This window comes from Mesoplodon mirus (assembly GCF_964341445.2).
Source record: "Mesoplodon mirus genome assembly, chromosome: 1".
Lineage (NCBI taxonomy): Eukaryota > Metazoa > Chordata > Mammalia > Artiodactyla > Ziphiidae > Mesoplodon > Mesoplodon mirus.
In genome coordinates this window covers 222,424,622-222,439,469 of record NC_138976.1, presented here as the reverse complement: position 1 = coordinate 222,439,469, position 14,848 = coordinate 222,424,622, and the positions used below count along the sequence as shown (strand labels likewise).

General features: G+C 41.7%; 1 protein-coding gene across 1 annotated transcript in view; it reads left to right on the top strand.

Annotated features, from left to right (window-relative positions):
* Positions 1-6,147, top strand: part of NUGGC (nuclear GTPase, germinal center associated) — a 48,427-nt gene extending 42,280 nt beyond the window's left edge. Inside the window, exons 18-19 of the mRNA XM_082616378.1 lie at positions 1,842-1,932; positions 5,943-6,147. Of these exons, the coding sequence (XP_082472504.1) occupies positions 1,842-1,932; positions 5,943-6,082 (231 nt within the window). The 3' untranslated portion in view covers positions 6,083-6,147. The remainder of the gene's footprint in view (positions 1-1,841; positions 1,933-5,942) is intronic.
* The last annotated feature ends 8,701 nt before the right edge of the window (positions 6,148-14,848 follow it).

Sequence of the window (14,848 nt, the reverse complement as noted above, 5' to 3'; positions counted from 1 at the left end):
ATTCTGGGGAGGAGGCCAGCCTCCACTGCCACCACATGCTGGCTCGGGCTTCTCTCTGAGGCCGTGGCTTCAGAAATGCAGCCCCTCCAGCTCTCTCCTGCCTCTTTCCTCTTTACTGAGTCATCACTAGGACAACTGTACTATCTAGAGGGGATCCTAAGCTCTTCACAAACATGAGTTCATTGAATCCCCAGCAACTCTGTGAAGTATACTATTATTGTTCCCATTTTACAGATGAGAAAACTGAGACAGAGAGAGGTGTATCAAGAGGTCACACAGCTAGTAAGTTACAGAGCGGGGATTTGGGACCAGGTAACCTGGCTCTGGCAATAGCATAATCTTAAGACAGATTTTCATTTTTAAATGAGGGAAAATGACTTGTCTACATAAAATACCAATAGATAAATGCCAGTCAACTATTATAGGTCAGTCCCTGGCATAGATTTAGGTGTGACACTATCTCAGGAGACAGTTCCTAACAGTTTCCTCAAACCTAAGTGCTTCTGTCAAGTACGCTTGGATGATCTTATCCCAGCCCTGGGTCTCTTAGCTTTCCAACCCCTCCCCAGGTAATATAAACTCTTTGTTTTAGTCCAAGGTACTGTTGGCTGCCCCCTCCCCCCAGGCCCCAAGCCAATAGGGTTTCCAAATTCATCAGCCTCAGTCCAGGCTTAGCTGACTCTCTCCCAACCTCCTGAGGACCCCGGCTCCTTGCTATTTCCGTCCACCTCTGAACCAGTCTGCTTCCTGAAACCTGCTTCTGCACAATCTCCTCTCCCCGCATCACCACAGTTATGGAAAATACCTTTCTCCACAATACAAGGCATGTAATATCTCCTGGACCAGGCTAAGAGGTATCTCATTTACCAGGCGTGGTTTAGTTTCCATCATTTAACATATTACCACCGACTACAAATACTTGCAGAAAATTTGCCAAACTCTACAGCTGCCAATCCCCACGGAATGTATAAAAACCGGCCCTAAGGTGCCCAAGAAAACAATTCCACTGAAAAATGATTAGCACGCTGAGCGTGTACAAAAGTATGAAGGTGAAACTGGGCAAGACCACAGAGGGCTCCCATTCTCTGATCTCACAAACAAGGAAGCTGAGGCCAAGGGCCTGAGGTACTAGAACAAGGTTCACAGATGCAGCCGAGATTAGAGCTTTGGGTTCCCAGCCTGGTGCATTGAAGAAAAGACCATAAGACTTGGAGTCAGGTTCAAGATGCAGGTTCAAAACTAGGCTCTGTCAGGCTAGTGGAGAGTCCAGTGTTTTTCAAAGGGAGGCAAGAGATGCTTAGAAGAGGAAAACTGGTTTTAGTTGATAGAACGACTGCGAGTAGCAAGAAGACATTTCTCAGGTAGTTGGAAAGTTATATATTAATGGTGTATTATGAAAAGCAGGAGGTCAGCAAACATTTACGCAGTGACTAAATGCATGATAGGACAGTGGGACGGTGACCCTCACTTTGCCTCTTTTTCTGTCTCTGTGGTGGCTGTTCTCCTCCCACCATGCCTCTGTGCACCCTCATTACTCCTGATTTGGTCATTCAGCATCAGAGGTACAATTTCCATGAGTCTAGGAAAGGACATACAAAGGCAGGTGGGACCCCTCAGAAATGTTGTCCTGATGATCCTGGTCGCCCAGGGGATTCTCAAGTGGTCCACCCTTGGATCTGACTTTGAAAAATTTGCCAAAATGCAAACTTTGAAAAAGTTGCCAAAAGGCAACCCCAGTCGCTAACACTCTCTGGCTGGGGGATTGGGTGGGGTCCCTTTCATGAGATTCCTTTCCCTTTAGCTGTGCCCTCCTAACAGAATGACTGTCCTTTGTCGTGTAGAATGGAATCACGGAGAAGGTAAAGGGGAGTATCACCACCATGCTGACCCTTGCTTCGTCCCAGGGGGATGGGCTCTACAAGGAGCTTGCAGGTAAATACACACAACCTTTGCATGAAGGGTGATGATGCCGACACCCCTCCCCCCACAAACTGTGGTTGCTCTTTGCTGGATTTAAAGAAATTCAGTTAGGAAGAATTTCTAGGGCAAGGGATGGAGATGATGAGGACCATTATGACTCCCCCTCCGATGCTGAGCACCCAGCTGAGACCAAGCATTATATTCGGGTTTTGTGTACAATGTCTCACCACATTCTTACATTCACCCTCAGGGGCAGGCATTCTTGCTCCATTGTGCAGATGCAGAAACAGAAACTTAGATAATGTGCCGAGGATCCATAGCTGGAAAGTGGCAAATTCAAATCCATACCTCTGTCCTGGTGTCTCCATACACCCATTCTTTTAGATTGATATCTTCCCACGAGAAGCCTCATTTTCTGGCTGTGGTGGAGAAGGTTTGTTTTCATCCACCAGGAAGCTGGGGATGCAGCACCAGGGGCATGTGGTACAGGCAACCATCTCGCCTTCACACCATGGGCTGCACCAGGTCCCCTGGTGTAAACTGGAAAGTGTAAACTGGTGCAAACAGCAACTGGGCAATTTCTAGCAAAATTAAAAATGTGCGCATCCTTTGGCCCAGCAATCCTTCTTCTAGGCGTTTATCCTCTGATATCCTCATACATGGCAGAGTGGCATGTGCACAAGGTTATTCAGGGCAGCATTGTTCGTGGTGTCAAGACCTCAAAGATCCATCCGTAGACTTAGGGGTCATGACGGTTAAGCTCACTTAGCTACGCCACTAGTAGAGGACCTTGCAACTGGTTAAAAAAAAAGCAGCTTTGGGCTTCCCTGGTGGCGCAGTGGTTGAGAGTCCGCCTGCCGATGCAGGGGACATGGGTTCGTGCCCCGGTCTGGGAGGGTCCCACATGCCGCGGAGCAACTAGGCCCGTGAGCCACAATTACTGAGCCTGCGCGTCTGGAGCCTGTGCTCTGCAACAAGAGAGGCCGTGATAGTGAGAGGCCCCGCGCACCGCGATGAGGAGTGGCCCCCGCTTGCCACAACTAGAGAAAGCCTTCGCACAGAAACAAAGACCCAACACAGCCATAAATAAATAAATAAATAAATAAATAAAATTTAAAAAAAAAAGCAGCTTTATACGTAGCGGTAAGAAACAAGCTCCAAGATATAAAGTAAAAAAAAAAAAAAAAAAAAAAAAAAATGGGCTTCCCTGGTGGCGCAGTGGTTGAGAGCCTGCCTGCCGATGCAGGGGACACGGGTTCGTGCCCCGGTCCAGGAGGATCCCACATGCCGCGGAGCGGCTGGGCCCGTGAGCCATGGCCGTTGGGCCTGTGCGTCCGGAGCCTGTGCTCCGCAACGGGAGAGGCCACAGCAGCGCGAGGCCCACATACCGCAAAAAAAAAAAAAAAAGCATGTAATGTGTTGCTATTTGTGAGAGGAAAAAAAGGAAAAGCATATGTACGTATCTGTATATGCAGAAAAATCTCCATGGGATGCACAGGAACTGGTCACACTGGTTGCCTCTAAGGAGGGGAAACTGGAGGCTGGAGAATGGGGAGGGTGGAGACTCGCTTTGCAGTGGGTCTTTTAGGTTTTAAACTATGTGCACAGTTGCCTGCTTGGAAAAAAAAAGAGCTGCTGCCTTTGGTGAGTCCATCAGGGTGAAATTGGTCAGGATTATTTCCAAAGAAAAAGCCATAATTTCCGCTTCTAAAGATCTGTCCTGCACTTACGTATTTCTTTGGAAATCCTCGTTCTCTCCCAATTCTGGCTGGTGAGACGGCGATCTAACCTGTTCCTAATGGTCTCCGGGAAGGAGATACGACACCCTTGCACTGCACTTTATTGGTCTTTCCCATGACCATCTGTCTTGAACCTGTTTTAAGATTAGAGTCACCCAATCGTGTCTTCTTTTAAGAACCACCCCCCCCAGGGCTTCCCTGGTGGTGCAGTGGTTGAGAGTCCGCCTGCCGATGCAGGGGACACGGGTTCGTGCCCCGGTCCAGGAGGATCCCACATGCCGCGGAGTGGCTGGGTCCGTGAGCCATGGCCGCTGAGCCTGCATGTCCGGAGCCTGTGCTGCACAACGGGAGAGGCCACAACAGTGAGAGGCCCGTGTACCGCAAAAAACCCCACAAAAACCCCCAAAAAACCAACACCCCCCTCAAAGTGGTCAACGGTCTTCTGACTCTCCAGGTCTCACAGACAGAAGATGTTCCCCTGAGTTTGATGTAAATTACTCTTTGCCATAATTTAAGACCGTCTCCTTTTCTTCCCATCACCAGTGAATATACACTATGTAGGGAGTACTGTGCCAGGTACCAAAGAGGTCTGAAACAGTGCCTGCTCTGAGTCTTAGCTGGTTGTTAAGACAAGATGTGCAAGACTGTAAATCACAATAGCAGATCATATGCGTTCACTCTACAAGAAACCACAGCCCCCTCCTAGGCGCTGGGCAGTGTTCTAGGTACTCAGGATACAGCGGTGACCAATACAGACAAAAATCTCCACCTTCATGGAGCTTACAACCCAGAGGGCAGAAGGTAGGCAGGAAGCAGAATAAATAAAGTGTGTGGCAAGCCAAAGAGCGATACATGCTATGGAGAAAAATAAAGCAGGGAAGGAGAGAGAGAGGTCCCGGAGGAGGGGACAGGGTGGCCAGGGAAGGTCTCACTGGAAATGTGACATTTAAACAAAAACCTGAGAGAGGGGATGCACTTGGGCACCAGACTGTTATTCCCACAGTGCAGGAGACAGTGGTTCTTCAGGGCTGGGACACTGGGGTAGCTTCAAGTAAGCTGGGCCCTAGAATGGAGCCTGGAAGGATAAATACGATTTAAGAGGCAGTGGGAAATGGGAGACCTTCTAGACTCAGGAGAAAGACAAATAGACTCAGGGTTCTGACTCCCTTCTTGGTCAAGGTCTTGGCTCCCATCACTGGCCAGCTCAGGGTGGGTGGGTCTGAGTCATGATGGGGGGCATATAGAGCCATGGGCGATGGAGAGGCTTTCGGGAGCAATGCCAGAGCCAACCCCAAGGTCAGTCTGAAGTGTCCCTTCAAAGAGGACTGTGTTTGTCAGGGATCTCCAGAGAAACAGAACCAATAGAATGTATATGTATGTCCATATATATAGAGAGAAAGAGATCATTTTAAGGGATTGGTTCATGCAACTATGGCAGTTTTGTGCATCCAAAATCTGATAAGGGAGGCCATCAGGCTGTAGATACAAGAAAGACTTGTAGTTCAAGTCCAAAAGCAGTCTGCTGGAGAACCAGGAAGAACTGACATTGCAGATGAAGTCTGAAAGCAGTCTACTGGAGAATTCCCTCTTGCTCAGGGGAAACCAGCCTTTTGTTTTAGTCAGATCTTCATCTGATTAGATGAGGCCCACCCACATTGTGGAGGGCAATCTGCTTTACTCAGAGTCCACTGATTTAAATGTAAAGCTCATCTAAAAATATACTGACAGAAACATCCAGAATAATGTTTGACCAAATATCTGGGCACCACAGCTCAGACAAGTGGACACATAAAGTTAACCATCAAAAGGATACCATCTGATTGCAGATCATGGGCTAAGAACCTGAGATGCCAAAAATAAGAGCAGATTCACTTAGAACGGGCACAGCTGTGGGGAGAGAGATCGGAGAAGGAGAGAGATGCCTGGAAAAGACTTGGGGGAGGTTTTGTGTGGGGTGTGCTTTGTATCTCCTTCCACTGAGCACTTATGAGGCCTTTGTAAAGACTCAGTGATTTCCCAGACCTTTTTTATGGGTAGGTTTGTGTTTATTTTCAAGGTGCCCCCTATGCTGAGATAAGCCTTAAGGTAAGAGCAAGAATGCCTGGTTTGATCGAGCTATTTATAAAACATATTGACTGGACTGTCTGATCTCTAAGCTCCATTCTCAAGCTCACATTCTGGGACAGGTGACCGAGGTCAGAACAGGATTCTTGGGGGATTTGTTTTCTGGGGACATTTCTGAAAAGGACTAACTCCTAATGCTTACTTTCTGCTCTTCTGTAGATGTCAAAAGTGAATACAAGGAGATGGAGAAGCTGCACAGGAGCCTGAGGGAGGTTGCTGAGAATGCACTGCTGCGTAGGGGCATGCAAGATTTCCTTCTGAGAATGTCCCCCAGCAAATCTGGCCCCCCAAAAACATAGATTTAATTCTTGGGGCTTAGCACCATGGAATACAAACCTGGAGGCAAATAATCAGATTTACTACTGTTTGTTAAAACCTAATAAAGAACACCTCCCAACTTTGGGGGCTTTAGAGACAACCCAGTATATTGTTACTTCTGTTATAAGCTGAGTACAGAGCAACATCATTTCATTTTTCTACTATTGCCAGAAAGAGTCATCTTGAAACCCTCATGAAGGTCTAAAGCTTTAGGGACAAGAAACTTGTGCTTTACTGGAGAAAAATATCTAAACAGCAAAAAACTTATAGGTGGAATCTAAAATATGATACAAATGAACTTATTTATGAAACAGAAACAGACTCACAGACATAGAAAACAAACTTATGGTTACCAAAGGGGAAATGGGGTGGGGAGAGATACATTAGGAGTTTGAGATTAGCAGGTACAATGTACTATATGTAAAAAGGATAAACAACAAGGTCCTACTATATAGTACAGGGAGCTATATTTAATATCTTGCAATAAACTATAATGGAAAGAATATGAAAAAGAATATATATATATAACTGAATTGCTTTACTGTACACCAGAAACTAACAAAACATTGTATATCAACTATAGTTTAATAAAAAGCAAAACCAAAAATAAACATTGAAAAACTTAAATATTGTGGGAAAAAATTGCAAAATAAAGCTTTAGGGACCCAATTCTATTTGCCATTTTAATACTGATGAGAATTTTGGGTAAGGAGGTAACACTGTGCCATGGAAACAACATGGGTTGTTCTGTGGGTTGAGAGCCAGACAGATAAGAGACCTGGATTCACCACTTCTCAGGATTGTTATCTAAAATGAGCACTTCTCAAACATTTTGATCTCAGGACCCCACTCTTAAAAATTACTGAGAACCTTAAAGAGCTTTTTTGATGTGGGTTATATCGGTTGATATATACTGTACTCAAAATTAAAACCAAGAAAAATTGTAAATAATTATTTACTAATTCATTTTTAAATGGCAATAATAAACCCACTACATGCTTTCATAAATAACATATATATATATATTTTTTGTGGTACGCGGGCCTCTTACTGTTGTGGCCTCTCCTGTTGCGGAGCACAGGCTCCGGACACGCAGGCCCAGCGGCCATGGCTCACGGGTCCAGCCGCTCCGCGGCATGTGGGATCTTCCCGGACTGGGGCACAAACCCGTGTCCCCTGCACTGGCATGCGGACTCTCAACCACTGCACCACCAGGGAAGCCCAATAAATAACATATTTTTATGAAAAAAAACTTTTCAAAAAAAATTTAGTGAAGAAGAGTGACATTATTTTACACTTTTGCAAATCTCTTTATTCTCTGGCTTAATAGAAGACAGCCGGATTCCCTTATCTGTCTCTGCATTCAATCTGTTGCAATCTTTCTGGACAATGAATATGAAAAAAATACAGTCTCACAGATACAGAGGTGGAATGCAGAAGAGTCTTTTAATAGACTCTTAGGTCATTTCTGGATATTCTTCTTTGATATTACAGTCTTGACAAGTGGTAGTTTCTTAAAGATTAGTTGCAGTGTGGAATCTGAAATCATATTGAATTTTTTTTATATCCTGTTACATTAAAATACATTTCTATCTCATACTCTGAATGTATCTTTTACCAATTGTGGTGTCAGGCATTGGTCATTTTGAAAACATTCATTCACTGGGTTAAGCAGATCTTCCAAATGTTGACATTTCACTATATAATACTAAAAATCATATTTGTTGATATCTCCACCAACTTCACCAGGAAAGTTTTGAAGTACTGGGAATCTGTCAAGCTTGTGGTGGAAGATACAAGTTTTATAAATATCCATTTTCCCCTAAAAGCTCAGCTTATCATTGGCAACAAATACTGTCAGTTGTTTTCTTTGAAGTGATAGTTTCATTTTGTTCATTTTTGAGAAAATGTCCATGATATAACTAAGTATGATTAACCATAATTTGTCTGTCAAATGCCATTTCAAACAAAAATGATGTTCCATGAAAACAGTGTCAAGTTCAACTCACAACTGAACCACACAAGTGCTTTTCTTCGAGGCAGTAGAAGGGCTTTAAGTGTACCCCCCGTTCTGTCACATAAATTGGCATCTACCTAAGGGTCAATAATGAGTAGAATTAATAACATAATATTTCACTAAGAACATTTTAAAGTGAAACTGGTCTTTTTTTTTTTTTTAACTGCAAGTGCAGAAGAGTGAGAAATACAATAGTTACTAGAATAGTTTGGCATTGCCTTGGTTCATGCTAAGGTGCACGTGGTTTTACTACCTTTGTTTTTAAACCTTCCATGTAAGGGTCAACATGGTAAAAAGAAAAAGGCAATAAAGTCCTAATTCTAGTCTAAAAATAGTTTGACCGGGCTTCCCTGGTGGTACAGTGGTTGAGAGTCCGCCTGCTGATGCAGGAGGCACGGGTTCGTGCCCCGGTCTGGGAGGATCCCACATGCCGCGGAGCGGCTGGGCCCGTGAGCCATGGCCACTGAGCCTGTGCGTCCCGAGCCTGTGCTCCACAACGGGAGAGGCCACAGCAGTGAGAGGCCCACGTACTGCCAAAAAAAAAAAAAAAAAAAAGTTTGACCTACCAGACCCCAGAAGTATTTCAAGGACCCCTGAGAACCACTGTTTTAGACAAATCATCTGAAGTCCCTCGGCTTCAGGCTATGTATCTGTAAAATATGATAACAATAATACCTACCTTGAAACTAATAGGGGTGTCAGGAAGTTTAAAATAATGCTTCCAAGAATGCTTTTGACACACTGTCCTCAAGAGTATTTGATAAATGGTTATTATTTGGGGGCAGAACAGAGGTATCATGGTTTAATGGCTTGTTTATTGGGATACTTGGTTAATCCCAGCTCTTCCCACTACTAATATGACTTTTGACAATTCCTTAACATCTCTCAGATTTCATTTTCTCATATACCAAATGAGGGAGATGAACTGGATGGTTTTTAAATCTTTTGTGTCTTTAAAATTCTAGGATTTTTAAATTCCTCCCTTCTTATTTTGGTGGTTTTTTTTCCCCTGAGTAAGATAAAAAATGATTCATCCATGTAGGTGGGTCTCAGTGCTTCCTTTTCATTTTAAAATTCTAAACACATACAGTTCCATTGCAGTTTGCATAGTTTCACTTTTTATATTTCAAGTGAGGAATGTGGATGACTTCTACTTTCAGCCATGCATGAGTAACAGGGACCAGATTTACCCTCTGGCCTTAAGCCACTAAAAAACAAAAACCAAGCAAGATTTATGAAACAACGGTTTTCAGGTAGGAGAAAATAATAGTGCGGGATAAGGATCCCTGCCAGAAGGAAGACAAAAAAGGTGAGCCCTACTATTGCCCATTCTGCTGCCTGAATAGAGTTTCCAGGTCACAATACAGGAAGGACGAACCCAAACAGAGCCTCAGGTCTCCCTGAGTTGAGACAGAGTTCAGAGTTTGGCGAGTCCAAGGTGGTTAGAATTCACAGGGTGAGTACCATGAAGAAAAGAGATGTACAGAGAGAAAGCTCCAGAGGTATGAAGCAGGTTTCCCTTGAATCTGAATTGAGTACTGACTAGCACATGCAACTGCCAAGAAAGAACCACTAGAAAGGAGCAGACAGAAAAATACCTAAATCTCACATCAAGCTAGGGGCAGCCTTGGTGGGAAGACCTTCATACACATGGGGTGTCAAGTAGAGTTCTCAGAAGAATATTGCCTTAATATTGGGGCCAAAATAGTCCCAGATTAAAGGTTGTTGTGTACCCACCTAACAAAGTTTAAAAACAAGCTTCAGAAGGATCAAACTGTTTTCAAGTAACTGCATCCCAAAACAAAACATGATAGCATTTAAAGGAATAAAACATTCCAGCACCCAACAATGGAAATTTCACAAGGTATGACATCAAAACAAAAATTACCAGGTACGCAAGGAAGCAGGGAAATATGACCCACATGAAGAGAAAAATCAATAGAAGCAGACCCAGAAATGACACAGGTGACAGAATTAGCAGACAAGGACATTAAAATGGCTATTATAAATTTACTCCAAATGCTCAAGATAGGATAAAAGATAAACACAATGAGGAGAGAAATGACAGAAATGAAAAAGACCCAAATGGAACTTCTCAAGATAAAAAAATTTAATGTTCAGCTGGAATTAACAGCAGAAGAGATGCTGTTTAAAACAAAAAAAAGACAGGCTTCCCTGGTGGCGCAGTGGTTGAGAATCTGCCTGCCAATGCAGGGGACACGGGTTCGAGCCCTGGCAACTAGGTCTGTGAGCCACAACTACTGAGCCTGCACGTCTGGAGCTTGTGCTCTGCAACAAGAGAGGCTGCGATAGTGAGAGGCCCGCGCACCGCGATGAAGAGTGGTCCCCGGTTGCCACAACTAGGGGAAGCCCTCGCACAGAAACGAAGACCCAACACAGCAAAAATAAATTAATTAATTAATTAACTCCTATCCCCAACATCTTCAAAAAAAAAAAAGATTACTTTTTTAAAAAGGTAAATATGTGAGGTGATGGATGTGCTAGTTACTTAACTTGATGGGGGAAGTCCTTTTACAATGTATATGTATATCAAATCATACCAAATCATTAAAGGCAATGCAATCCAGAAGAGAGAGAAATGATCTCTTTAAAGAACTGAAAGGACAAACAAAACAAAACCATTAACCGAGAATTCTACACCCAGCAAAAACATTTTTCGAAAGCCAGGTGATACAGACTTTGTCAGACATACAAAAGCTGAATGAATTCATTACCAGAAGATTCATATTATAAGAAATGTTAATAGATAACTAATAAGAACCTACTGTATAGCACAAGGAACCCTACTCAATACTCTGTAATGACCTATATGGGAAAAAATATCTAAAAAAGAGTGGATATATGTATATGTATAACTGATTCACTTTGCTGTACAGCAGAAATGAACACAACATTGTAAATCAACTATACTCCAATAAAAATTAATTAAAAAAAAGAGGACTTCCCTGGTGGCGCAGTAGTTAAGAGTCCACCTGCCAATGCAGGGGACATGGGTTCGATCCCTCGTCCGGGAAGATCCCACATGCCGTGGAGCAACTAAGCCTGTGTGCCACAATTAGTGAGCCTGCACTCTAGAGCCCACGAGCCACAACTACTGAGCCCTTGTGCCACAACTACTGAAGCCCACGTGCCTAGAGCTCATGCTCCACAACAAGAGAAGCCACCACAATGAGAAGCATGTGCACTGCAACGAACAGTAGCCCCCACTCGCTGCAACTGGAGAAAGCCCATGTGCAGCAATGAAGACCCAAAGCAGCCAAAAATAAACAAATAAAATAAATACATTAAAAAGAAGAAATATTAAAGAATGTTCTTCATTCAGAAGGATAATGGTACCAGATGGAATTTTTGATCTTCATAGAGAAATGAAGTACACTGAAATAGTAAATGTGTGGGTAAATATATAAGACTTTCTCACTTTTCTTTCATCTCTGAAAGATTTAAAATATTGTTTAAAGCAAAAAGAACAACACTGTATCACAGGGTTTATAACATGTATAAGTAAAATGTATCAGTATGACAACAGCACAAGGCCAGGAAAGGAGAAATGGAATACATTGTTGTAAGGATTTTATATCTAAAGTGATATAATATTACTTGAAGATAGAGTGTGATAAGTTAAAGATGCATACTATAAACCCAAGAGTAATTACTAGAAACACAGAAGAAAGATATCGAATAAGCCGCTAAAGGCAGTAAAATGGAATATTAAAAATACTTGAATAATCCTTAAAAAGGCAGGAAAAGGGGCAAAGGAACAAATAAAAGATGGTAAAATAGAAACATATAGCCAGATGGTAGATTTAAACCCAACCATATAAATAATTACATTAAATGTAAATGACCTAAAACACTAATTAAAAGGCAGAGATTATCAGATTGGATTGAAAAATGCAAGACCCAACTATGTGTTGCCTACAAGAAACACTATTTATTTATTTTATTACTCACTAGATTACTGATTTATTAAAAAAGGATACAAATCAATAGCCAAATGAAGAGATATATAGGGCAAGGTCCTGAATAATGGACCTTATGTCCTTGTAGGGCCTGGGGCCTGGCATGGTGGCAAGTGGAAGTATGATTCGCCATCATGAAGCTCTCAGAAAGGGGAAGAAACCCACTTTAAATATAAAGACACAAGTAGGTTGAAAGTAAAAAGATAGGAAATATATACTTCAAATCCTAACATAAAGTTAGAGTTGCTATATTAATATCAGACAAAGTATTGACTTCAGGGATAAAGAGAGTCATTGAACAGTGACATAATGGTTAATTCATCAAGAGTATATAACAATCCTAATTGTACACCACAAACAATTTCAAAGTACATGAAGCAAAAGCTGATAGACTTCAAAGGAGAAAAAGCCAAATCCACAATTACAGTTAGATATTTCAATACCCCCTCTTGTTAGTTGATAGAACAAGTAGAGAAATTCAGAAACAATATAGAATACTTGAATAACGTATCAACCAACATTATAAATTGATATTTATAGAACATTCGACTCAACGGCATCAGAGTACACATTCATTTTGGTGTACTTGGAACATTTACCGAGATAGACCCTATCCTGATCCACAAAACAAGTCCCAATAAGTTTAGAAGTATTGAAATCATACAGAGTTTATTCCCTGACCACAGTGGAATTAAATTAGAAATCAATAACAGAAAGAAATCTGGAAAATCTCCAAATATTTGGAAAGTAAACAACACACTTCTAAATAACCTCTGTGCAAAGTGAGGTCTGCAGACTAACATCTTGTTGGATTTATATATCTCTCCTCCAAATCTTAGTTTTTCCCAAATAAAATTACCTCGTTGCTAACAGGAAGTGTAGAGTTGACTCCAGCCAAAGCTTAGAAAGTTAGTCGGAGCTGGCACTGGGAGTGGGGCTGTTTGTTAACTGCCTGAAGAACATAACCAAGAGCTGTCTGTTAGGAAGGCACTTAGCTGGCAGAGCAGAACAAGTGGGGAAGAAGCTGGGGCAGAGTTTTGAGTCCTGGATGATGCTAACAAGAATCCAGGGGAGAAGATCAGAACAGATGCCAGAAAGAAAGGGAAAGCTTATACAAAGGTTACACACGAAGGGTGGAATCAAGAGGAATACAGGAGATTCAGGAACAAGAGCTGCTGGTTCAGGTGGTTAATGTCGGGAGCAAGAGTCTTTCATTTGCACCAGTCAGAATGGACATGATTAAAAAGTCTACAAATAATAAATGCTGGAGAGGGTGTGGAGAAAAGAGAACCACCCTACACTATTGGTGAGAATGTAAATTGGTGCAGCCATTATGGAGAACAGTATGGAGGTTCCTTAAAAAACTAAAAATAGAGTTGCCAAATGATCCAGCAATCCCACTTCTGGGCATATATCCAGAAAAAACAAAAACCCTAATTCTAAAAGATACATGCACCCCAATGTTCATAGCAGCATTATTTACAATAGCCAAGATATGAAAGTAACCTAAATTCCCATCAATAGATGAATGGATAGAAGATGTGGTGTATACACACACACACACACACACACAATGGAATGTTACTTGATCATAAAAAAGAATGAAATCTTACCATCTGTAACAACGTGTAACAATATGGATGGATCTAGACGGTATTATTCTAAGTGAAATAAGTCAGAAGACAGACAAATACTGTATTATTTCACTTATATGTGGGATCTAAAAACAAAACAAATGAGCAAACATAACAAAACAGAAACAGAGTTATCGATACAGAGAACAAACAGGTGGTTGCCAGAGGAAAGGGGGGCGGGGGGAGGAAAGAAATAGGTGAGGGAGAGTAAGAGGTACAAACTTCCAATTGCAAAATAGATGAGTCACAGATATGAAATGTTCAGGGTGGGGAATATAGTCAATAACTATGTAATATCTTTGTATGGTGACATAGCCATAACTATGGTGATCATTTTGAAATGTATAGAAATATCAAATCAGTATGATGTATAACAGGAACTAACATAGTGTTGTAGGTCAATTGTATTTCAAAAACAAACAAACTCATAGAAAAAGAGATCAGATCTGTGGTTACCAGAGGCAGGGAATAGGGAGGGGGAATTGGATAAAGGGGGTCAAAAAGTACAAAGTTCCAGTTATAAGATAAATAAGTACTAGGGATGTCATGCACAACATGATAAATATAATTAACATTGCTGTATGTTATATATGAAAGTTAAGGGAGTAAATCCCAAGAGCTCTCATCACAAGGAAAAAACACTTTTTCCATCTCTTTCATTTTAAGTCAATATGAGGTGATGGATGTTCACTAAACTTATTGGGATAATCGTGACATATATAAGTCAGATCATTATGTTGGACACCTTAAATGCATACAGTGCTGTGTGTTAATTATATCACAATAAAACTGAAATTAAAAAAGAGATTGTATGCACTATAACTACCTTTTAAAAAAGTGTTTCAAGTGCTGCTCTCCTGAGGCATAGAATTTTAGAAACATTGCTGGTGGACTAATAATCAACAGATCAAATCAGACCCTACACTGTAGGTTCTCCAGCTCCTATGGAAATCTAATTATGCCTGGAAAAGGGAGTGTACACACTCCCTGCTGTAAAATATGCTAATAAAGACCTCAGCCATAAGACAATCAGATATGCTGCAGATTCTTTTCCAGTGGGGATAAAATTTTACATTTTCTCCACAGTCTTCTGTTTTCTTCTATCACTTGTTTATA